This window comes from Zootoca vivipara, chromosome 1 (genome assembly GCF_965207765.1).
Source record: "Zootoca vivipara chromosome 1, rZooViv2.hap1.1, whole genome shotgun sequence".
NCBI lineage: Eukaryota > Metazoa > Chordata > Lepidosauria > Squamata > Lacertidae > Zootoca > Zootoca vivipara.
Window position 1 is genome coordinate 114,571,443 of NC_142582.1, and position 22,998 is coordinate 114,594,440.

Consider the following 22,998-nt stretch of genomic DNA (forward strand, 5'->3'; position numbering starts at 1 on the left):
GAGTGATGACTCATTCTCCCTATAAAAGTAGCCAGTCTCTGTGCGAGTTTGTATCTCAGCCAGTGTGTTGTGTTGTGTTGTGTTTTGTTTTGTGTTGTGCAGTGCAACAAAAATTGTGCCAGGACTAGTAAATCGGTAACTAAGACTGGTCCACCCATTTCTGTGTGAGACAAGAGTTAAGAGTTACCAGTGAGAGAGGACTTTGCATTTTTCTTTTCTCTCTTTATTTTGGTTTACATTAGTTTGTCTTTCATTGGAATGTATTATGAAAAGCCTTAATAAAATCTAATTTAAAAAAGAAAGTTCCTCAAGCCTCTCTACCTAGAACTATCTAGAACAAGACAATGTGAGACTGTAAATAATGTTACCAGGTTCTCGTTTACAGAGAAAGGGCAACTACCTTGGAAATGTAACATAAATGTCAGCCTGTACATGAAATTAAATGATGATCCAATACCATTTAGAATGCTAATAACTCTTGTGCTTGGCCCTAATGCATCAGATTAAAAATAATGTCTGCTTTTAATCAATACCGCCTGAAAACTATCAGAACAGCTTTGCTAATGGAAGCATCAATACTGTTTCTCAGCACTGGAAATGAAAGCGGGCTCCTGCAAGATTCTCAGGGTCAACGGCCCAAATGTCACAGAGAAAAATCACAGCCAGGGAACTGATTACTCTGTGCTTATATAAAATGGCCTCTGACATGCCCCAAGGTGGCGCACTTAATAAATTCACTCATTTATATCACAGGAAGTGGTGGATAAATGACAAACCTAATGAACATCAGTAGTAATATAAAGTACTGTAATCAATTTTGGAATTACCTTTTTTTTTAAAAAAAAGACATTGCAACATTTATTGTTTTAAGCCTTGGAGCAAGCTCATGAGATTGATCTTTTATAGTTTATACTTGGTGTGCAGTGTAGTGAGGTCATTTTTCCACCCAGATATAATCCCAAAGCAGCCATACAGCTACATGCAGCACTTTCAATTTGTAAAAGGAGTGGGATTACGAAGGGGTGCTGAATGTGGCAAACTGGATGAAGATGAGCTCCATGAACAATTGTCGCATACACCCATTTCACGTGGGGAAAAGACACACAGTATCGTAGAGGTTTTTTAAACCCATCTTGTTTTTATTCTAAGATAAGGAGCCTAAATCTTTCGTAATGTAAATTAAATGCACTTTCCCCCCCAATTCCCAAATAATGCAGGGAAATATTGCTTTCCTGCAAACCTCCTGGATTGTAACTGCTTTATTTGTTTTAGCATTATATATTTGATTGTTGAACCTGAAAGGGTGGATAAGGAATCTAATAAATACATGCATGCATGCAAGGCAAGTAGGATAATGTTCATTTTATGCCACTTTTTGAATCATAGCTGTCAAGTCGCTGACAAAGAACTAAAATATGAAAAAGCCAACCAAGATAAGTACAATTTTGATACAAAATGCTATAATTTATTTACACTGATGTAAATAAGAAAGTATTTCAAGATTTAAATGATTTTATTTCATTTTAGTAAAATGATATGTTAGGATGTACTTTTGGTGGTAGAGTACATATGGAACAATAAGGTTAGTACTTAGAAAATTTTTCTGTTTTGTTGGTGCTGGACTTCACTCAACCTCAATATTTATTAACCATTTGCTGTACAGGAATGCATTTAATACATATACCAGATTGGTGCGGTGGCTGCAGTGTTGGAATAGGACCTGGGGGAGCAGAGCTCAGATCCCCACTCAACCACAAAATTCACAAGTTGACCTTGCACCTAGTCACAGTATCTCAGCCTTGTGAGGATATAATGGGGAGACCATATGCCTCACCTTCAGCTCACTGGAAGAAAGTGGGATTTAAAAAGAGGGGGGGGGAGGGAACTATATACAGTACTGTAATATGAAGGGAACAGTCCCAGGCTCCCAAGAACAGGAGCTGGGAGGACATTGGGTACTGCAGACCACTCTTTCCCTAGTTGCTTTTGGGGGCATATGTTCTCCTTTAGTGTGAATAAGTGCTTTTTTGCTGGGCTTCTCTGCTCTGCCTTGGTTTCTGTTCTCCCCACCCACCTCCCCAGTACAGCTTCTCAACAGTTAGGTTTCAGTCACTGATAGCGGAAGTTGAAATGTCAGCATGCCGGTTGAGGAGTTGTCTGGTGGAAGGGATGGGATGGTGTGCAACAATAGGATGGAATCTGTGGTATAAGAAACTCGGTCAAATTATGGAACAAAATCATTCTGTAGCAGATTTGAGGTTTGGGGCTCTGGAAAAGTTGCAAACAGATCTTGTTAAGAAAATAAATGGAATAGTTATGGAGGCTGAAGCCTATACCTTTCTGTTCTTCTTGGGTTTATTTAGGAGTTGAAGAATTTCTTCCTCTCTTGTAGGGTTTAAGATTTGGAGACATTCCCTTGGGCTTTTTTGCACTGTCATGTTTTATAAGTTAAAAACTTTAATTTCTTATCACATATTAACAATGCCCAGCCTGTGTAATCTGTTTTAATCAGTATTGCATTTTGATATTTGTACCGTAACTGTATTGTGGGACTTTGACAGCTGTGAGTTAGAATTCTCAGTATGCAAAGTACAGGTTACAGGTAGGTAGCCATGTTGGTCTGGGTCGAAGTAAAATAAAAAAATTCCTTCAGTAGCACCTTAAAGACCAACTAAGTTTTTATTTTGGTATGGTGTGCATGCACACGAAAGCTCATACCAAAATAAAAACTTAGTTGGTCTTTAAGGTGCTACTGAAGGAATTTTTTTATTATGCAAAGTACAGTAATAGGCACATATTCAATTCGTGGGTGCAGGTTTAGAATAATTTGGATAATGTGGTTGGATGGAGTTAAGACTACTGGGTGGTGGGGAGCAGAAGTGAATTTGTGGCTGGGTGACAGTCAGTCTGCTTCAGTCCATAGAGAAGACAACAGAAGAAGAGGATCGAGGAAGACAAAACTAAAACAAAACAGAAAGGCAGAGTGGCACAACCCTCCTTCAATCATTTGAGCACAATATCTGGAGCCTCAACCTTCAGCTCTCCAAAGGCAAGGATATCCTCTTTTTTTAAAGTTTAAGAATAGCAGAGGAAGGCCAGGAGCCTACTTAATATGAATTGTTTTTCCATATAAAATATATGCATATAATGCATATATATATTCTCGTTGATTGTTTGTTGTTGTAAAATTCCTTTGAGGTGTTTTAGGAAGTAGTTCATTAATGGAATTGATTGAATAAAAATAATTGGAACTTCAGGCTGACTGACGCTAGATAGATGCAGATGAACGGGTGCTAGAGAATAGGCCAATCTATGGGCTTCTCCTTCTGCAACAGGACAAGCCATGACCACACGGAGGCTCCTTGATGCCTGGCTATCATGTGGTGTGGCTCCTTCACATGTGAGGACAACAAATAGCATCAAGCGGTGTGAATGGGGTGCAACATTATACTGCTTAATATTGAAATTTTAGATTGCGTGACCTGCCCTGGGACCTTATGGTGCGAAGCAGGGAAGAATTCAATATATAGTAATAAAGGAGACTGCATGCTTTCTCCCCGAGGATCCCCATGTACCTCACATTTGGACACTAAGTACTGGTTACCCACAAATGCAGCAGCAAGAATGCAGCCTCCATTCTGTGCACCAGAGCCCTGTCTCCTTCCTCTGTGGGCTCATCATGGTGTAGTTATACTGCCTTTATAATAATCAGATCATGGTGCCTTGCCCTGACACAGGGATGTAAGAAGCTGTCTTATCCCGAGTAAAAGGGCTCTTCATGCCCCTACTGAGTGATAACGGGTCTTTAACCTGGGACAATGTTCTTGTAAGGCAGAGGCTCTACCACTTCACCAGTTGCTCTGGCAAATAAACTCAGTTTATGCAATCAGAACTCTGGTGAACTGAGTTGGCCTCTCTCTGCAGAGCTGTGGCTAGAATGGGCTGAACTTCTGTGATCTGCACTGACAGGAGATTGACTCAAAACACACAGAGCAGCAACAGTTGTTGGCAAGAACACCTGATGCACTTTGGTTTACGAACTGAACCACGAGTTCAAATAAGTTAATGCAAACTAAACTGACAAGTCAGTTTGAAAGAGAATTTAACATTGGTATAAGGGAGATATTATCCCAGCTAATTACAGTAATTTTATGGATGTCTATAACCTGTTACATGAGTATATTTGAGCTTTGAATCAGTGTAAAAAGGCCAGCTAATATACACAACAGGATACCTATTTACCATACTTTCTTCTTTTTGACATCTTTTTTTGAAATGCTTGAGGATCACTCCTGTTTTAGGAGCTACCCCTTAAAAGGCGACCTCTCAATACTTCAAATAGATAGCTTGGCAGGCTTCCATCATCTTGCTCCCCTCTTGTACTAAGTATGATGCTCTTCTAAGAGGTGGATGGAAGAATTGGACTAAATGAAAACAAGAAGTTAATGTTCTGTGTCACCATGTGCACTAGTGACCATGGTTTTGTCCCCACTAGGGCACATGAGTCACTGTTTTGAAGAGCACATTGGTGTGTCTTATCAATACAAAAGCACTTCCAGGTTTATGTTTCCAAAATCTATCTTGGTGTGTCCTGTCCACATTAGTGGGTAGTGCTAGATGGGATTGTTGAGGGAAAGTGAACAAACTTCCTTCTCCTGAACCTCTAGCTAATCCATGTATTACTTTAAACCACACAAGAGCACTGTTTGTATAGCAATCTAGCCAGCACTTGATTGTAGTATTTTTCTAAGTTAACTCCACCTGTAAAAGCTGAACCATTTTGTTGTTCTCTCCTGATGAAATGCCTGCTATTTCTCTCTCTTTTTATCCCTACCAAAAATCCTGCTATGGCTTATTTTATGGGTATGTCATAAAATATGAGAAACAGGGTACTCATCCTGTAAATAGTTCTTGCCAAGATAATCCTGTTCCTGCATGAATAAAGCTGTAGAAATCCAGAAACTGTACGTAAACTTCTCAGTCTAATTCACCCAAGCTGCAAGGTCTGCTAACAGGGATGTATTTGTGCTGAAGCTGAGGTCCATTATGGACCTGCCCTCAAGTTTTTTTTTCCAAATATGTGTGTTCCAATAGTCCAGACTTGCCCAAGATTGCAGTAATTTATTTTACATGTGTGTTGCTCCAAACCATGAAATCTGTTGTCTTTTTTTGTTTGTTTGTTTACCTGTTTGGCATACATACCTTTGATTTTTTAATAATAATAATAATAATAATAATACAAGTTTTCTCTACACTTCTGACACAATTTGTCACATTTGTGGGCATCTGAGGTTCAAGAAACCTCCAACCAAGCACACAGAGTGTACAATAAAATCTCCTGCAGGAACCTTAAAAGCAGAAGCATTTGCCACAAGGCTACATTACTATGTTTTGCAGAAATAAACCGAACCCTTGGTTGTCTTACATCACAGAACTTGTGCACAGTAAATAATGCCGTTATCATTGCCTTACTAATTGATGATGAAAAATACAGACTTAAGCATAGCTGCCAAGTTCTCCCTTTTTTAAAGGGAAATTCCATTATGCTGAATAGGCTTCCTCGCGAGAAAAGGGAAAACTTGGCAGCTATGGACTTAAGTTCAGAGAAGTTCATTTCTTGATTATACAACCTGATCTACTTAATGGCTAATCTCATTTACTCAGAGAAACCTAGAATTCCTATTCGTGAAAGTCCATGTATATGTGACCTCCTCAGAGTATATAAAATTGGAAAGCAAATTAATTTGTCTAGAGTCATTTCAGTCTCAGTTAGCTGGTGCCATGGAGCCTCTAGGGACAGTGATCATTTTGATGATCATATGTATCTCTTGCCTTGTTTTCCTTGCAGTCAGGAGCAGGACGCCAGAGAATGCAAAGCTGCTACCACCTGGCCCAACTCCACTGCCCATTGTAGGGAATGCTCTGCAGCTGAAGATCAACAACCTGGCCCAGGTTCTCCAGGAGGTAAGCCAAAGAAGAGCACCTTCCTCGACAGCTGTCTGTTGATGACTGTTACCTGTTTGCAAGTTTCTTGCCATTTGACTGTTTTGGAAGGGGACAATCCATTGTCAGTTTGTTTGTTTGTTTGTTTGTTTGTTTATAGATGGTACCACATGTGTGCAGGGCACATTTGCAGAGTATAAGGCAACAGACTCTGCACTTTGACAGAGGAGAGGCTGAAAAGGGCAAGGAGGCACCCAAGCAGGAGGGAAAGAATAGCAGAATCACTATTATTTCAGTGGCATGGATTTGCGCTTGGCTACATCAGCAGGGATGGGGAGCAGGGACTTGTCCCAAAGGCTCCACAGAAAAGAGGTGGACTTTGAGCAGGTCCCACAGCTCCATAAAGAGCTTATTTTATTGTGATTTTATTGTTTTATGCTTAACAGAAACGCCATGAAGCCCCTTTCTGAGTAAAGAACTTTAAAAAGCAATAGTGCAATTTTATATTATACTAGAGATGGTGCTGGGGGTGAGTCTAATTCTCCCTCCACACATGGATGGTTTGGGCATTTTTGTGTGAGGCAGACATGATAACATATTATCATATTCACGATACAGAGAAAGTGGACGGGAAAACACTTTTATCTCTCTCTCTCATAATGCAATACCCTCCAACATTTCTCCATTGAAAAGAGGGACATCCCATTCCATAATGATAATTTTACTATTTATAGCCCACACACCTTACTGGGTTGCCCCAGCCACTCTGGGCAGCTTCCAACATATATAAAAACATAACAAAACATTAAATAAAAACACTTCCTTTTTCAGGATTGCCTTCAGAGGGGGTCGGATAACTCTATACCCTCCAATATTTCTCCAATGAAAATAGGGACATCCTAAGGAAAAGGGGAGGCATTCTGTAATCAAACTGGGACGGCTTCTCTAAATCAGGGGTGTCCCTGGAAAATAGGGACACTTGAAGGGTCTGTAATGCTAAAACTTGGAGCCTTCAGTTAAAGATGAATGTTGGAAGATTTACAACACACACAAGATTGTAGTCCTTCATGCATTGCATATTTAAACTGTGGAATTCACGCCCAAAGAAGTAGCGATGATAGCCTCCAACTTGGATGATTTAAAAGAAATGTGAAGACAAAATTCACTGAAGATAAAGCTACCCATAGCTGTTAGCGATGACACTGTGCCTCCACCAGTTCCTGGGACCTGCAGGAGGGGAGAGTGCTACAGTATTGCACTCAGGTCTTGTTTTTGAGCTTCTTAGAGGAACTGTGTTGGCCACTGTGATAACAGCCATGGACTAGTTGGCCTGATCTAGCTGCAGAACTCTTCTGTATGTTATTAAGAGTCATGTGGTTCAGATGCCCATAGTGAGTCCGGGGGTAGTGGGCCTCTACATCAGCTATATGACTCTCTCCTAACCCGCAAACCCACCTAGATGTGTGTCCTCTATCTTTTTTCCAGTTTAGTGAGAAGTATGGCTCTGTGTTCACAATGTATTTTGGAGCAGAACGTGTTGTGGTGCTGCACGGCTATGATGCAGTGAAAGAAGCACTGATCGACCATGGAGATGAATTTGCTGCCAGGGGACACCTGCCGTTAGCTGATGATTTCAACAAGGGATTAGGTATTTTATGCTGGTTGACCAGTGGGGGTGGGGGGACAGGAAAATCCCTCTTTTCATGAAAATAAAGCAAAAAAGGTTCAATGACAAGTCCTTGCATCAGTAGCAATAGATAATTAGCAGCCTTTTAATGGCAGAGCTTTATATTGGCCATTGGCATTTAAGAGAGAAATGAGCCATTTCATAAACATACTTAAGCAATGTCTAGGGCAGTAGTGGAGAAAGGTGGGTGTGGTGCCCCAGGTGCCATCCCTGAGGGGCAGTGACATTGCCACAGGCGGTGCCCCCCCTGGGATGCACACCACCTTACACCCGGGGGTGCTTACCCCTGCCCACGCAGGCAAGCACCAGAAATCAAATCAGGATTGAATGAGTTACTAGCTTTTAGAAACAATGTTCTAGGGTAATTCTAGTGTGGGTAGTAAAGTGTGAGAGTTATGTGAGCAGAATTCCCTGGCCTGGATCTTGTGAATCAATAAACTCTCCACACCAAGAAAGAGTCTTTAAATTTGTTACAAAAAATAATAATAACTAAGTTCTTTCTCATTAATATAGTCCAAGAACTATTGCTTCTTCATTATGCTTCCAGCTTCAGAGAGAGACCCAGGCTCCAAGAGATGAATTATAAATTAGCATAACATAAATATTGAAAAGTTGAAACCTCTTTTTCAGCTTTAGCTGCAAAATGAACATTGTGCAAATGCAAACCTCCACTAAGTTGCATACACAACACACACAAACATAGCATTTTATACACACTAAACACATATATTTTACAGTAAGGGCATGTATCAGAAGACTGGCCAGCTGCTGATTATGGAATAAGGAGGCACCAAAGTACCAAGTCTCTAGTTGGTCCGGAGCCAAGAATAAGAGCCTCCTGCTCTTCCAACCTGCTTCTTCTGCTCTCCCTTTCAGTCCAGACATCTCCTTCATGCCCATTTCTCTTCTGCTTTCCAGGAATTATATTCAGCAATGGGGAAGCGTGGAAGCAGCTCCGACGTTTTGCCCTTAGCACCCTGCGCAACTTTGGGATGGGAAAGAAAAGTATTGAGGAGAGGATCCAAGAGGAAGCACAGTTCCTGCGAGAAAAGTTCCAGGACACTCAGGGTGGGTATGAAACAAATATGTGATGAGTGTGTGGCAATTTGGAAGGCTTCCCCTGATTGATCACAGTGATCTGACCAGTGTGTATGGGACAAGGTGGTCCTTAGGTCACCTGGTCCTAGGTCACAGAGGGCTTCATACACACCAGTAATGCACTGAACTTACCTTGTCAATGTAATGGCAGACAATGCATATCTTTCAGCAGGTGTGTAATATGCTGACACAGACCGGTTCCAACTAAAGCCTGGCTGCTGCTTCTCTATCTGCTCCACAGATGTTATTGAATTCAATCTTCTTTCAGCCCAACAGCAGTCATCAGTGGTCCAGGAGTTAGTTTACCAGCAACAGAAGTGCTTTAGATTCCCTAGTTTTAGTCTAGAGTTCACCAAGGCCTGCATCACTGTGGTCGCTCTTTCCTATCCAAGGAAATACCAGCTGAAGCTGAAAAAAAGAACGTTGGAAAGTCCTTGGAAGAAACCACTCATAGCCACTGAAGATGTGTTTGCCTCCAGCATTGTTGTGGGAAAGGCAACTTCCTGTCTGACCACTGAGGCCAGGAGCCAGGAAATGGCAGCTCAGAAATTCCAGACTAGATTATTGCCTTAAAATCTGTAGTGGGGTTTGATAAATCTTTTGTTGTTGTCCTTCCAGAGAAGCCCTTGGATCCAACCTACTTGTTCAGTTGCGCTCTCTCCAATGTCATTTGTGCAATTGTCTTTGGGAAACGATACGACTATAATGACAAGAAGTTCCTATCCATGATGAGCTTAATGAATGAAAACTTTCAGGTTCTTAGCTCTTCTTGGGGACAGGTAGGTGCCATCTGGTTAAAGGCATCCTTTCCCACAAAGTCTAAAGTTTACTTGCATGTGGAATAATTATTTTATGTAGATACTGCCTCTGGCTGTGGCCATTTTCCTGCTGTTTAAATGTCTTGCTTCCAGGCTTCTCATGGCCCATACTGCCTTTGCCTCTTAATATTTCTGTTAATGTCCTAGTTACAGGCTTGTCATGGGCAACTGGTTAGTCACTGTGGCAGCAGGATGGGCCCCTGGCCTGAACCAATAGGCTCTTCTTAAGCTCTTATGTTTTTAATTTGGAGATCCAATTAAGGCTGGTGCATACCATGCCAATACCTGGGTCTAGTAACCAAGGTTTGACTTGACAGCAGCCCAGTGGAACAGGAAGTAAAGCTTAACCCAGTGATGGGCAACCTTTTGAGCTTGGTGTGTCAAAATTCGCCAAAAAACCAAGCATAACTCGGGTGGTGTGTCACTTCGAGAAAAAACCCACAATTTCATGATATTTAAATTTTAAATAACAAAAATGTATAATTGTAATATATAACTGTATTTAATGAACCAAAAACTAATTATTTAAGCAAACCAAACAAAAAAACCCTTATTTATCACAAAGTGCCCAGAGTTGTTGAGCTTTTTGGGGGGAGCTGCTGACCAAAGTTTTGGAGGTTTTTTGGGGGGTGCAAAAGTTGCTTTGCTTTTTTTGGGGGGGTGCCCCAAAGCTGCTGCACTTTTTTGAGGGGAAAGAGAACAGAAATAAATGACGAATAATACCTTCGCTGGAATGAACACGCAGCACCGACATAGTGTGCCAAAGTGCCAAAAACCAGCACAGAACGGGTTAAAAAATGAACGCTGTTACACCCAATCATAGTCTGCCAAAGCGCCAGAAAAACAGCACAGAAAGGGTTAAAAAACCAATCTCTGGCAACCAGCAACAACAACAAAAAAAGGATCCGGGTTTTAACAGTGGAGAGAAGCTGTAGCGAAGACAAGCTCTAGCGGAGACAAGCTGTAGGAGGAGCGGGAGAACAAATGGGGGGGGGACAACAACAGCGCGAATGGGCCGATGGGGCGTGTGCCAGCAGTGAGGGCTCTGTGTGTCATGTCTGACACGCGTGTCATAGGTTCGCCATCACTGGCTTAACCAGTAAAACCCACAGGCTCAAGATTATAACTGGAACTAATCACTTTGGATGTATACACATTGCCATTGCCTCTGCATCCAGTGTGTTTCCACTACTGATTTGAGAAGGTGTGAATACATGATTTTAGCCACATTTCATATATATCCTGCCATTTCTTATGTGCCTTGCTGCATTTTAAGCCAGTGATGTGTACACAGCCTGGTTTCAGCAGGCGGAGCACTAAATTTGGAGATATATATGTAATCCCATAGCTCAGTTTTCCAGCATTTGGCTTGTTTATATAGGATCCCAGAGTCAATCCCTAGTAGCATCCCTGGCTAGGAATGGGACTCCTGAATGAAACCCAGCAGAGCTGCTGCATAGGCAGTACTGACCTTGAGAGACAATGGTCTCTCTTTTAAAATGTGCAGGTTTTTTGGGGGGGGGGGAATTGGGTTGTTGTTTTTAATTTTATTATGCATTTTGTGGTTTTATATTTTGATTTTATTTTGTGAACCACCCTGAGACCTGTGGGTATAAATTCAATAAATGATAAAATAAAATATTATTATAATAATAATAATAATAATAATAATAATATAAGACAGCTGGCAGGGGGTGTATTGTTGCATGATTTCTCAGATTTTTCTAAAGGTACACATAGGTGAAATTAAAAAATAAAAATCTGCATATGACCTCTACAAACATTAGGTAAAGGGTGGGAAGGCACAAATAGAGGGGAAGGGAAGATAATACAATGCAGTACATTCATGAAGCGCCACCCAGTAATGCAGATGGGGAACATCTACATAGATTTTGGAGCCATTGGTAGTGAAAATGCTGGTGTGTGGACCACAGAGTTGAAATGAACACAAGGCAACAGTGGCCAACATTATATTGATGCCAGAGTGTGGACAATCCCTGACTGAGGTTGGTGCCAATGGGTCTCTTGTGGTGTTTCTTCTAGCTCTACAACCTCTTCCCTTCTTTGATGAAATGCATCCCTGGGCCCCACCAGAAAATGCTGAAAAACAGCTTGGCAGCCAAAGAGTTTGTTTTGGAGGAGGTTGAAGAGCACAAGGCCACTCTGGACCCCAGCTCACCTCGGGATTTTATCGACTGCTTCCTTATGAAAATGGATCAGGTAATCATGAAAATTCACAGAACTCTCCAGGTGGGTTCTTCTGCTACTCCTGAAGCTTCCCAGCTAGTAGACTTCCATCCAGCTTGTTGTGGGGAATGCCAAGGAAAGAGATTCCTGCCCACATTCCATTGGAGTAGATTCATTTCCCATTGCTGACCTGTTTTTGCAGTACGTGGGAAGTTCTTCGTAATGATTAGCCCTCTGGGCAAGGAATGTCAAGAGGAATGAGCTGTAAAAGGACTTAAGAGAAGATGTTGCGTCTTGGGAAGGGAGCTGGTCCCAGTGGCGCAGTTAAATTCTTGTTATGTTGTATTCAGAACAATTGAGTTGACTCCACTGACTGTGTTGTGTGTTTCTGCAGGAAAAAGGTAGTAGTGCATCCCCTTTCACCATTGAAAACTTGGCCATAAGCACAGTTGACTTGTTTGTGGCTGGAACAGAGACCACCAGCACCACACTGCGATACGGGATCATGACCCTCCTCAAATTCCCAGAGATACAAGGTAAAACGGATGCGATGTTAGTATTTATTATTCTAGTTCTTTCCTAGATTTATGTTTCACAGGTCCAAGAGGTTGTTGTTCTGCCACTTTCCCCAGGAAAACCCACTGTTCATCGCTGAATAAGGGCAAACGTTAATCCAGAGAAAACCCGACTGACATAAGCAGTAAACAGAAGGCTTTCCTGGAGAAAACCGGGGCGGGGGCGGGGAAAACGAAATGCTTAGACCCATGCCTAGTAATCACAAACCTGTGCCTAGAAATCCCAGTAAAAACAGAAGTGTGGATGAGCTCTTATAGCTGGCCACATTGCAAATCTTAGGATTTTATATACAAACAGTAACAACGTGAACTTGGCACAGTAGTATAGTGGCAGCCAGCGCAGATCGTTTAGACAAAGGCAGGCATAGGCAAACTCTGGCCCTCCAGATGTTTGGTACTACAATTCCCATCACCCATAGCTAACAGGACTCAGAATCACTGCAGGACAGTGCCTCCAATAGGAATCCCTCTAAACTGCACCATCACTTGCTCCTATAACTTCCCTAAAGAGGGGGCTCTTGTCCCTCTGGGCTCCTTTTGGATAGAAATTGAAATAATATATAAATAATTGTAGTTATTATGTTTCCCTGTTTACAGAGGGATTGCTGAAGGTGAGCTACAATAACTTGTCTGTGGTGACGAGTTAATGGAAAGTTGGCATCAGAAAGCTCCAAAATGTGGAGGGGGGCTGGCAGCCACTCCCATGGAGTTTCAATTGCTTCTATGATGTTTCCTGCACTGGTGTTAAACCTCATTCTTCCCATTACAGAGAAAGTGCATGAAGAAATTGACCGAGTTATTGGCCGATCACGAAGGCCTTGCATGGCAGATCGTGGGGAAATGCCTTACACAGATGCTGTCATCCATGAGATCCAGAGGTTCATCTCTCTCATCCCACTGAGCCTCCCTCATGCAGTACTCAAAGACACACGGTTCAGACAATATGTCATTCCAAAGGTCAGCTCTTTTCATGGCTCTGAGTAGTAATAGTAGGCTACTAGCCATGATGGCTATATTCTACTCCATGACAAGAGGCAGCATGCTTCTGAATAGCAGTGGGTGGAAACCACAGGAGTTGAAAGTGCTGTCTTGCTTAGATGATATTTAAGGGCTTCCCATGGGCATTTGGTTGCACACCATGAAAACAGGATGCTGGACCAGATGGGGCCCCCGGACTGATCCGACAGAGCTGTAGTTATCTTCTTATTTACAAGCAAGGGAAGTTTAGGCCAACGCCTGGGCATCTTGAGGCCTGGACCTCATTTTAAACACCCTGTTGCCTTCTGAAGCGGCCCCATTCTTCTTCTGTATCCTCAAAGTACCTTCCTTCCTGTTAGTGCCTTCCCACACCATTCCTTTGTGAGAGTCAATCTTATCCTTTCATTGGGTGTCATGGCCAACCAGCCCATTTCTTTGCACTCTCTGCAGGGCACTACCATATATCCTATTCTGACGTCTGTGCTACATGACAGCAAAGAATTTCCAAACCCCAAAGAATTTGACCCAGGACATTTCTTGCACAAAGATGGCACCTTCAGGAAGAGCGACTATTTCATGCCTTTCTCAGCAGGTAAGATCTCTGCTCCCCCGGTAGGCTGCAGTCTTAGCCAGCTCAGGTCTTTCCAGTCTCCCTAATTGGCTGGTGTCGGGCCAATGGGGGGGAACCTCCTCCCTCCTGCAGCCTACACTGGGAGGGCTCCCAGTTTGTGAGAGAGGGGCAGAGGCTTCTGGGTCCATCAGAACTCCTTGCACCTTGGAGAAATGGTGGAAAGAGTGACTCTCCCAGGAGCTGTTCTTGGAGCAGCACCTTTGCTCCTTTGGCATGATTGTTATGTTCTCCATAACAGCCAAAGTGGTTGTTAAGCATCTTACACTTTGGGTTTCCCTTGCAGGGAAGAGGATATGCGTGGGAGAAGGTCTGGCCCGTATGGAGATCTTCCTGTTCTTGACCACCATATTACAGAACTTCACTCTGAAGTCCATCGTTGACCCCAAGGACATCGATCTCACACCAGTGATGAGCAGCATAGGCAACTGCCCTCGGCCCTATCAGCTCTGCATTGTCCCTCGCTGAAAAGCCTGTCTCAGGAGGGCTGCACGTGTGGAAAAGTCACAACCTGGAAATCTTTGTTCAAAGAACCTGTAACAAAATATCACCTCATGTGTGGAGCCCTATATTCTTACCTGACTATTCATGGAACTTTTACTTTGGGGATCCTGCTAGAGACTATTTCACGCTGAAGACATTATTGCAATGGGCAGTATTTAGAAATTAGTCACAAAAAATAAATTCCCTTCTTATCTTTCTTGCCCCTTCATATGCATGTTTGTGTGATGGGCAAAATCTGCCAAAATGGAAGTTTTTTAGCCACTGAGAAGTCGTCTTGTTACTCTTTGTTCTAAATGAAGCCAATCAGAGTGGAAGGAGTTGTGTCAACCACTGAGGAACTGGTGGCCCTCAAAGGTGGTTGGACTCATGCGCCCATCATCCCTGATGTTGGCTGGGGCAGATGGGAGCTGGAGTTCAGAAATCTGTGAAGAGTTGCAGGTTCCCTATTCTTGCCATGAGGGCTCAGTTGGGACAACTCCCATATTCCCATTTCATTGGCCAGGTGGCTGGAGATGGAGCTGCAGTCTAGCAACAAAATCTCCAACCCTGACTTGGTGGGCTGAAGTGCTGCAGGGTGTAGAAGTTGGGTGGGTCAAGGCCCCTGTCTGAGATGACCTTTTGATTCCCTCACGTGTCCTACTCGAGATACAGCAAAGTTGTTTAACTGAGTGACAACATAAGCTTTTTTGGTAACCCTTCTATACATCTGTACACTGAGATTGGCAGATGTGCCAATGCTAAAAATAAAGCACAGGCAGACAATTGTATTTGGAAAGTGTCAGGGGATTGTTGCTGCTACTCTCGAGTAAAGACACTCCAGTCCACTCTGTCTTTAAGAGCTTTATTGTGCATATTTTTTACAGTGCAAGAGATATCAGAAAACATGACTGCCTAGTCCGATTCAGAACCCGGCAATGGCTTATGTCGCATCTTGTACCAGCATAAAAGCCTGGGCACCTCCCTCTACCTCCCTCTAGCCCTGCGTGTGGGGGCGCGCCTCAATTCGGGCGCCAGAAGGGGCTGCGTTCCTTCTCCCGTCCTTTGGCTGGAGCGTTGCAAAGGCTCCAGCAGGGCACTCACTGCGTTGTCCTTCCTCCTTTGACCAGCCTTGGCTCTGACACGTCTGAGAGCCCCCTCTCCACTCCGCTCCATTCCTCATTCCCTCCTCCTGACCCGCTGCTAGCACTGTCACTGGGCAAAGTGCTGGTCAGGATGACTGGGGGAGGGTGCCTGTACGGAGTCCCCCTGACAGAAAGATATTCCAATAAACTCAGTTTGGAGTCTCCTGGTGCTAGAACAAACTGTCTAAAAATAGCTTTTTGCCAGAGCTAAGAAGGAAAGTCTTTGGAGGGTGCTGCAGAAATCAATTGCTTTTAAAATCTTTTCCCCTTTCACCTAGTAGAACAACCTTGAGACTTGACATTTACAAATGTCTGCCTATAATCCGTTTAAGGGTAACCATGTTCTAAAGAACAGATAGCAATAATGGATGCAACTGAACTTCTAAGTACGTATGGGAGATGAGCTAAGTTGGATCCAGTAATCTACTAGTCCTGGGAAGCATATCTTCAAGAAAGGCACAGAGCATATATGGAACTTGCCAAGATGACCGGAAGGATCCGCGACCAGAAGGAGGAGAAGGTGGAAGAAGATTGGAAGAAATTTAGAGACTATTTGAAAGAAATACTGTAATATTTAATTTACCTTTAAGGAAGCAAAAATAGGTTTCTGGCAGTGTATTATATGTAAGATAGAAAATAAGATAGAATGCTTTATTAATGATGTATTTTAATAATGTGTAAGATTTTGGACGAGGAATCTACTAAAAGTAAAAATGGACAATGTAGTTCAGAGGGGGGGACTGAGGGAAGTCTCCACATTATGAAATTGATAATGTGATGAATTGTGGAAATATTTCGTGTTATTTGTGTGTATGTCCTGTTTGTTGTTAGTGTAAAAAATAATAAAAAATATTATAAAAGAAAAGAAAAGAAAGGAACAGAGCATAGATGAGCAAGATCTCCCAAGCCCACCTTGAATGAACTTGGAAATCATCCAAGATCTTCCAGGATAAGAAAACTTTTTTTTCCTCCTGAGCCCAGCTGAGGCTCTCACTGTCTTTAAAAAATCTAGAATTGAGTAAAAATGGGCCTCCCCCAAAATCCCCACTTACTTTGTGGGTGGCAAAGTAAGAAAGGTTGTTTCACTGAATATTCTCCAAGGGAGGACTAAAAATCTCCCAGAGGTGTTTGAGAGGGAGAACATTTAAAGAATTGTCAGAATTTATTTCATCTCAGTCTTCCTCCAACCCTGCTCCCATTCAGTGTAACAGAAAAATGTTTCCCTAGTACAAATTCAGAGGCAGCATGGGCAAAATTGGTGAGGGGAAGTCCACCTATGAAGTTAACCAAGGAAGAATGGTCTTCCTCTTGTGCCTTCAGATTTTTTTGTTTTGGGTTGCTGCATCCTCTCAGTTATGCTCTTAATCAAAGTAATGAAGTAATATTTCTCCATTGAACTGAATGGAAGGGGCAAGAGGAATGAACCTGTCTCTGATTTGCATTTTAATTCAAGCTGGAGAAGAATTCGGAGCTTGAAATGCTTGTCCCCTTTGAAACTCCTGAAGGTGTTCTCCAAACCAAAGTTTGGAGAAGTGTGCTGGTTTCACTAGCATAGAAAACCACTGCTCCACTTCTGGAGAATAAGAACACATCCAGATGTATTTTTTACCTGTTTGTGAAACGGAATGGCTTTATAGATGTATTTCACCCTCCCAGAGCTAAATAAATAATACTATGACAAACTGAATGCTGTCACTTGTAAAGATTATGCAAGTATAGCAATTTTATTTTATTTGCAGATTCATAAACTGCTTCACAACCAAACATCACTGAAGCCTTGTACAGTAAAATGCAAAGGATTCCTAATGCAGTAAACAACATTTGCTTTGCATAATTTATTCTGACTCTGCAAGGCTTCAGGAGGAAAGAGTTGCTTTGCAGGCCACTGGTACCTTCACCCCCTGAAATCCTAAACTCCTCCTTGTTTCTACCAGGCATTGCTTATGCACTTCTGAGCTTTGCCTTTGTTTCTAATGTAACCCAAGCTACTGCCATTCATTGTATTAGCAGCAATCCAGCACACCTTCATTTACTAGAGTAAGTGTGGCATTTATTGTTACCCCTTCTCTTCCAAGAGATAGATGCTGGAGCATGCTCGGTAGGTTGCTTTTTAGGGTGGTCTGAATGGCTGCTCTCAGAAGATTCTGGCAGTCTAACCTGGCCCTGGGAGAGAGAACATAAGACTAAGAGAACTCTGCTGGATCAGGTGAAATGACCATCTAGTCCAGCATCCTGTTCTCACTGTGGCCAGCCAGATGCCTATGAAAAGCTCTCAAGGAGCAACTGAGTGCTACAGTGCTCTCCTCCCCATTTGCAATTCCCAGCAACATTTGAGGGCAATTCCTAACTGTGAAGAGCATCATGACAGCTCCATAATAAAATCCAGAGTCAGGCCACCGGGATTTAAATATCTTGTTTTTCTAACACATTGCTTTAAAAAAAAACACGCCACTTTAAAAACACAGACATTCAAAACAAATTGCTAATAAAATCTCTTAATTAAATTTATGGCACCTGACTGCAATTCCGTGCATGGTTGGGAGTAAGCACCATTGAACATAGTGGTACGTATTTCTGCTCTATAGGTTCAATTTTAAAACACATTTGGTTTTAGCAAATGACATCCAGATAGCATAAACACAACCTTTTACTTTTAATTAGCAATGCAAAGAACTTTTAGTTAGAATTTTACAACAAAATCAAACAGTCCCCTATCTCCCCACCCCCCCTGTGCATCCTCCCCCCTTCCTAACATGCCCCCAACGCTCTCATTTTTCCCTAGCCCCAAATCCCCATAATCCTCTCCCCCACCCCACCCCACAGCATTTGTATTTGTTTGTAAACTGTTTTTCAAAGGGATCCATTTTATTTTTATTTTATTCTTATTTTATTTTACTTTTAAGAGCTGGTCCTCGACTGTAATAATAAATGAATCTGAATCTATTTGTTTGTATGATCAGTGGGAAACCTGTATTTTCACTACCTATCCCTCTGACACATCTAATCTAAGGATGACCTGCTGGTTATATATATTTATTTTTTATTAAAGGTTTTCTCAGTTTACAAAGACTTGGGCAATGTCTCTCATAGCTTTTTTACAGATCAGTTTCAATTGTTGAGACGTTGGGGAGGAAAAGGGGGTAAGAGCGGTAGATAAGGGGAGGGGGTGGTGTGGTGTGACAATGTTTCTAGTTTACTTAAAGTGTGTGTGGGGGGGGGTTGTCAGCATCGGTTGTGCAGGTTCTTTGTTGTGCATTTGTTTTCCTTTGATGGTGAGAGTTGTTGGGGTTGGCCTACCGTGTTTCTCATATTATAAGACACGTCTTATATTTATTTTTTCCTCAAAAAAACACACTATGGCTTATTTTCAAGGGATGTCTTATTTTTTTCCTCCTCCTCCTGCCGCGGCCGGCATTGCTGCTGCTCCTATCACTATGTCTTATTTTCGGGGTATGGCTTATATTCCTTGAATGCTTAAAAATCCTGCTATGGCTTATTTTATGTGGATGCCTTAAAATATGAGAAACAGGGTAGGATATAGTTTTCTTTTGTGGTTGGCTGTGCTTGTCTGTTTTATGTGAGTAGGGTGGGCGGGTGTTCTGGGTCAGGTTAGCCATATTGATTTGTATGCTGTTGGTAGATTTCTGTCGTTGTCTTGTTGGGCTGTGTATGTGATAAAGGGGAGCCAGACTGGGGTGAAGCCGTCTTCTTCTATTTGACCCCGTGTCAATTTCAACTTATTGGTTAATTTTTCTAGTAGGGCTGTTTCCCAAACCGTCTGGTACCACTGATCCACGTTTACTCCTGCCAGGTCTTTCCAGTGTCTGGTTATGGTGTTTCTGGTAGCTGAGAGTAAGTGGGTTATGAGTTCTTTGTGATGTAGGTGGGCATTATTGTCCTGGAAGATGTTTAGCAGGGCCAGTTCTGGGGTAAGATCTAATGTTTGTTGGGTTATTTTACCTATTTCTCTTACGGTTGTTCTCCAGAATTGTTGGGCTTTGGGGCATTCCCACCACATGTGGAGATATGTGCCTGTTGAGGTGCATCCTCTCCAGCATTTTGATGAGGTTCCTGGGCGTATTAGTGCTAGTTTTCGTGGTGTTAGGTACCACCTGTAGATGGTTTTCAGAGTGAGTTCTTTCCTTTTTGTTGATATGGATTTAAAGGGGGGTTTAGACCACATTCTGGTCCACTGAGTGGGGTTAATCTCATAGCCTATGTCTTCTTCCCATTGTTTTTTTATTGTGTCTGGGGAGTTTGTGGTATTTTGGAGCAGTATTTTATATATTGCAGATACCATCCCTTTGCCGAGACCCTTTGTCGTTAGGAGGTTTTCAAAAGGTGTCAGGGGTCTTGTTGCTGCTAATTTTATTGCTGGCTTGTTTAAGAGGGCATGTAATTGGTGTTGTGCTAACCAGGGTATTTGGGTGTCTTCTAGTTTATCCTGTATTTCTTGTGTTGTCAGAGGTATGTTATTTTTATAGAAGTCTGTTAGGCGATATAGGCCTTTGGTTTGCCAGGTTTTAGTTTGGATGTTTTGTGCTGCATGGTGGAATAATGGATGGTAGACCAGGGGGAGTAGTGGGGATGTGGTTGGGGATAGTTTGTCCGTTTCTGTTTTCCATGCTTTGAACATGGTTTGTGTGTATCTATTAAGTGTTGTGGGGATCCTTCTTAGTTTGTTTGGGAGGAATGGGTATGCTGTGGTGCTGATATTTTCAATTGTGTCTCTCTCTAAGTGTATCCATTGTTTTGTCTCATCTTCCAGTATGTACGGGATTATATGTCGTATTTGATTGGCCCTATAATATGTTTCTATGTTAGGGATTCCCCATCCTCCTTGTGAGGTGGGGAGGTGCAGGTATTTGGTGCTTATTCTTGCTTTTTTATGTGAGAAGATGAAGGAGTGCAGTTTCCCCTGCCATCTGCGGAGTTGAATTGGAGGGATCCAGATTGGGAGGGTTTGGAATAAGTAGGTTAATTTTGGGAGAGTGATCATTTTGATCATTGCCATTTTATCTGAGAGGGTGAAGTTCATGTTGTCCCATCTCTTCAGGTCTTTGTTTATTTGTCGCCACAAGGGTTTATAGTTGTGTAGGTATAGTTTGTTGAGATTTTTGGTTATTTGTACCCCTAGGTATCTGAACTTGGTGTGACAGAGTTTTATTTTGGTGATATTAGTGAGTTCTTTCTGGGTGTGGGGAGGAGTGTTGAAGCACATGGCTTCTGATTTTGCAAAGTTTACTCGCAGGCCTGACACCGTTGCAAATGTGTTGAGTTCTCTGGTTAGGGAGATTGCTGTATTTAAGGGGTCTGATGTTGTGACCATTAGGTCATCTGCAAAGAGCCCTATTTTATATGTTCTGCCTTTTATTTCCACTCCCCTGATGTCTGTGGCTGCACGGATTCGGATTGCCAGCGGTTCTAGGGCCAGTATAAATAGGAAGGGGGATAGCGGGCATCCTTGTTTTGTGCCCCTTTGGATTTTTATGCTATTCGAGTCTATGTTGTTGATTCTGCATTTTGCTGAGGCTTGGGAGTATATTTGTTTGAGGATTTCTAGAAAGTTTGGGCCAAATTTCATGCTAGTTAATACTGCTAACAGGTACTTCCATTCTAGGCAATCAAAGGCCTTGAGGATGTCTAGAGACATAATTGTCAGTGGGGTTTTGGTTGCCTTGCTGTGTTCGATTAGGTTCAGCAGTTTTCTGATGGGGTCTGTGATATTGCGACCAGGGACGAATCTGGTCTGATCTGGGGCTACTAAGTTGCATAAGAAGTTTTTTAAGCGGTTGGCCAGGATTGATGTGAATATCTTATAGTCTTGGTTTATTAATGAGATTGGGCGATATGATTCAACTTTGAGGTTGTCCTTCTGTGGTTTTGGGATGGAGACTATTTTGGAGTGGGTCCAGGTTTTGGGGATGGGTCCCCCTTTCATGATGTCATTAAATAGGCGAGTCATGTGTGGCATCAGGGGTTCTTTGAATTTCTTATAGAATTCTGCTGTGAAGCCGTCTGGGCCTGGGGCCTTGTGTGGTTTCAGGTTTTTGAGGACCATGTCTATTTCCTCTGGGGTGATGGGCCTGTCCATGTATTCCTGTTCTTCATCTGTTAAGGTAGGCATGGTCAGTCCTGCTATGAATTCTTTTATTTCCTTCTCAGGTGGGTTGTGGGAGGTGTATAAATTAGAGTAAAATTCTGCAAATTCTGAAGTTATTTCTTTGGGGGAGAATGTTGTGTTGCCATCTTTTTTGGTGATGCAGTGTATTCTTGCTTTGAGTGTTCTTTTCCTACACCTATTCGCTAATAGTCTGGAGTTCTTCCCCCCATATTCATAGAAGCGTTGTTTAGAATATAGAATGTTGATCATTGTTTTATTAATATCTAGGGAATCTATTTCTCTTCTCTTTTGTTCTATAAGTTTAAGAAGTTTTTTGGATCCTGTTTGTTTGTATCGTGATGTGAGGGTTGTAATGTCTTGTTCCAGTTTACTAATCTTTGTGGAGGTTTGTTTTTTAAGTAGTGTTTTCTCTTTTATGCAGGCTTCTCTGGTGACCACTTTCATTGCGTCCCATAGGAGGGGGGTTGTTATGCTGTCTACATCATTTTCTTTGAAGTAATTTTGGAGGGTTTTTGTGAGATTTTCTCTAATTTGTTTGGTTGTGGTTAGGATGGGGCTAAAGGACCATGATGGGGTACTATGTGTTCTCTCTCCTATTTTAATGGTGACTTCTACTGGGGCATGGTCTGTGATTTTAATGTTGCCTATGTTTGATGATTCCACCCGAGGGATTAGATCCTGTGTGAGCAGAATGCTGTCCAATCTGGACGTTGTGCCATGTCGTCCAGATTGGAATGTGTGGGTAGTGTCTCCCGGGTTTTGTTCGCTCCAAATGTCGTAGAGACCCCTGTCTTTTAGCAGTTTTATTAACTTGTAAGAGTCCCTAGTTATTGGGGGTTTTCCACAAAGGAAGGTTGCCCATGGGATTGTAGATTGGATGTTTTTTAGGGATATGCCTTTCATATTTAGATTGAGGTCGCCTCCTAGGATGGCTTCCCCTTCCATGAAGGAGAGGAGTTTGTTCAGTGTCTTCTGGAAGAATTCTAGTTGTTTTGAATTTGGGGCATATATAGAGCCGATTGTCAGTTTAATTTTGCCATCTAGTGTTCCTTTGATGAAAATGAATCTGCCCCTTTTGTCCTTCAGGACTGTTGTGGCTTTGAAGTTTAGGTCTTTATTAAGTATTACAGCTACTCCGCGAGCCTTTCCTGAGCCTTGTGTCACCCATTGTTGATTGAAGCGGGGGTCGCTCAGAAGTTTGTTCCCTTTGGGGGGGTTATGTACTTCTTGTAGGAAGGTGATGTGTGGTTTCATGGTGTTTATGTATGAGGTAAGGCGTTTTCTTTTAATGGGGTTTCCCAACCCCCTCACATTTAGTGTAATCGCTTTTAAGCT

General features: G+C 42.3%; 1 protein-coding gene across 1 annotated transcript; it reads left to right on the forward strand.

The window, feature by feature from the left end:
* Positions 1 to 5,720: 5,720 nt before the first annotated feature.
* On the forward strand, positions 5,721 to 17,217 carry LOC118080874 (cytochrome P450 2C19-like). The gene is made up of 9 exons (XM_035106865.3): positions 5,721 to 5,964; positions 7,429 to 7,591; positions 8,543 to 8,698; positions 9,347 to 9,507; positions 11,590 to 11,766; positions 12,128 to 12,269; positions 13,078 to 13,265; positions 13,737 to 13,878; positions 14,201 to 17,217. The coding sequence occupies exons 1-9, from the start codon at positions 5,782 to 5,784 to the stop codon at positions 14,380 to 14,382; spliced, it is 1,494 nt and encodes a 497-aa protein (XP_034962756.3). The 5' UTR covers positions 5,721 to 5,781; the 3' UTR covers positions 14,383 to 17,217.
* The last annotated feature ends 5,781 nt before the right edge of the window (positions 17,218 to 22,998 follow it).

What these genes read in the sequence shown, in the direction of transcription:
- LOC118080874 (XM_035106865.3), top strand. Translation starts at nt 5,782, where the DNA reads ATGGAGCCTCTAGGGACAGTGATCATTTTGATGATCATATGTATCTCT. An exon ending in TGGCCCAGGTTCTCCAGGAG is followed by an intron (nt 5,965 to 7,428) that starts GTAAGCCAAAGA and finishes TCTTTTTTCCAG; the next exon opens with TTTAGTGAGAAGTATGGCTC. An exon ending in TGATTTCAACAAGGGATTAG is followed by an intron (nt 7,592 to 8,542) that starts GTATTTTATGCT and finishes TTCTCTTCTGCT; the next exon opens with TTCCAGGAATTATATTCAGC.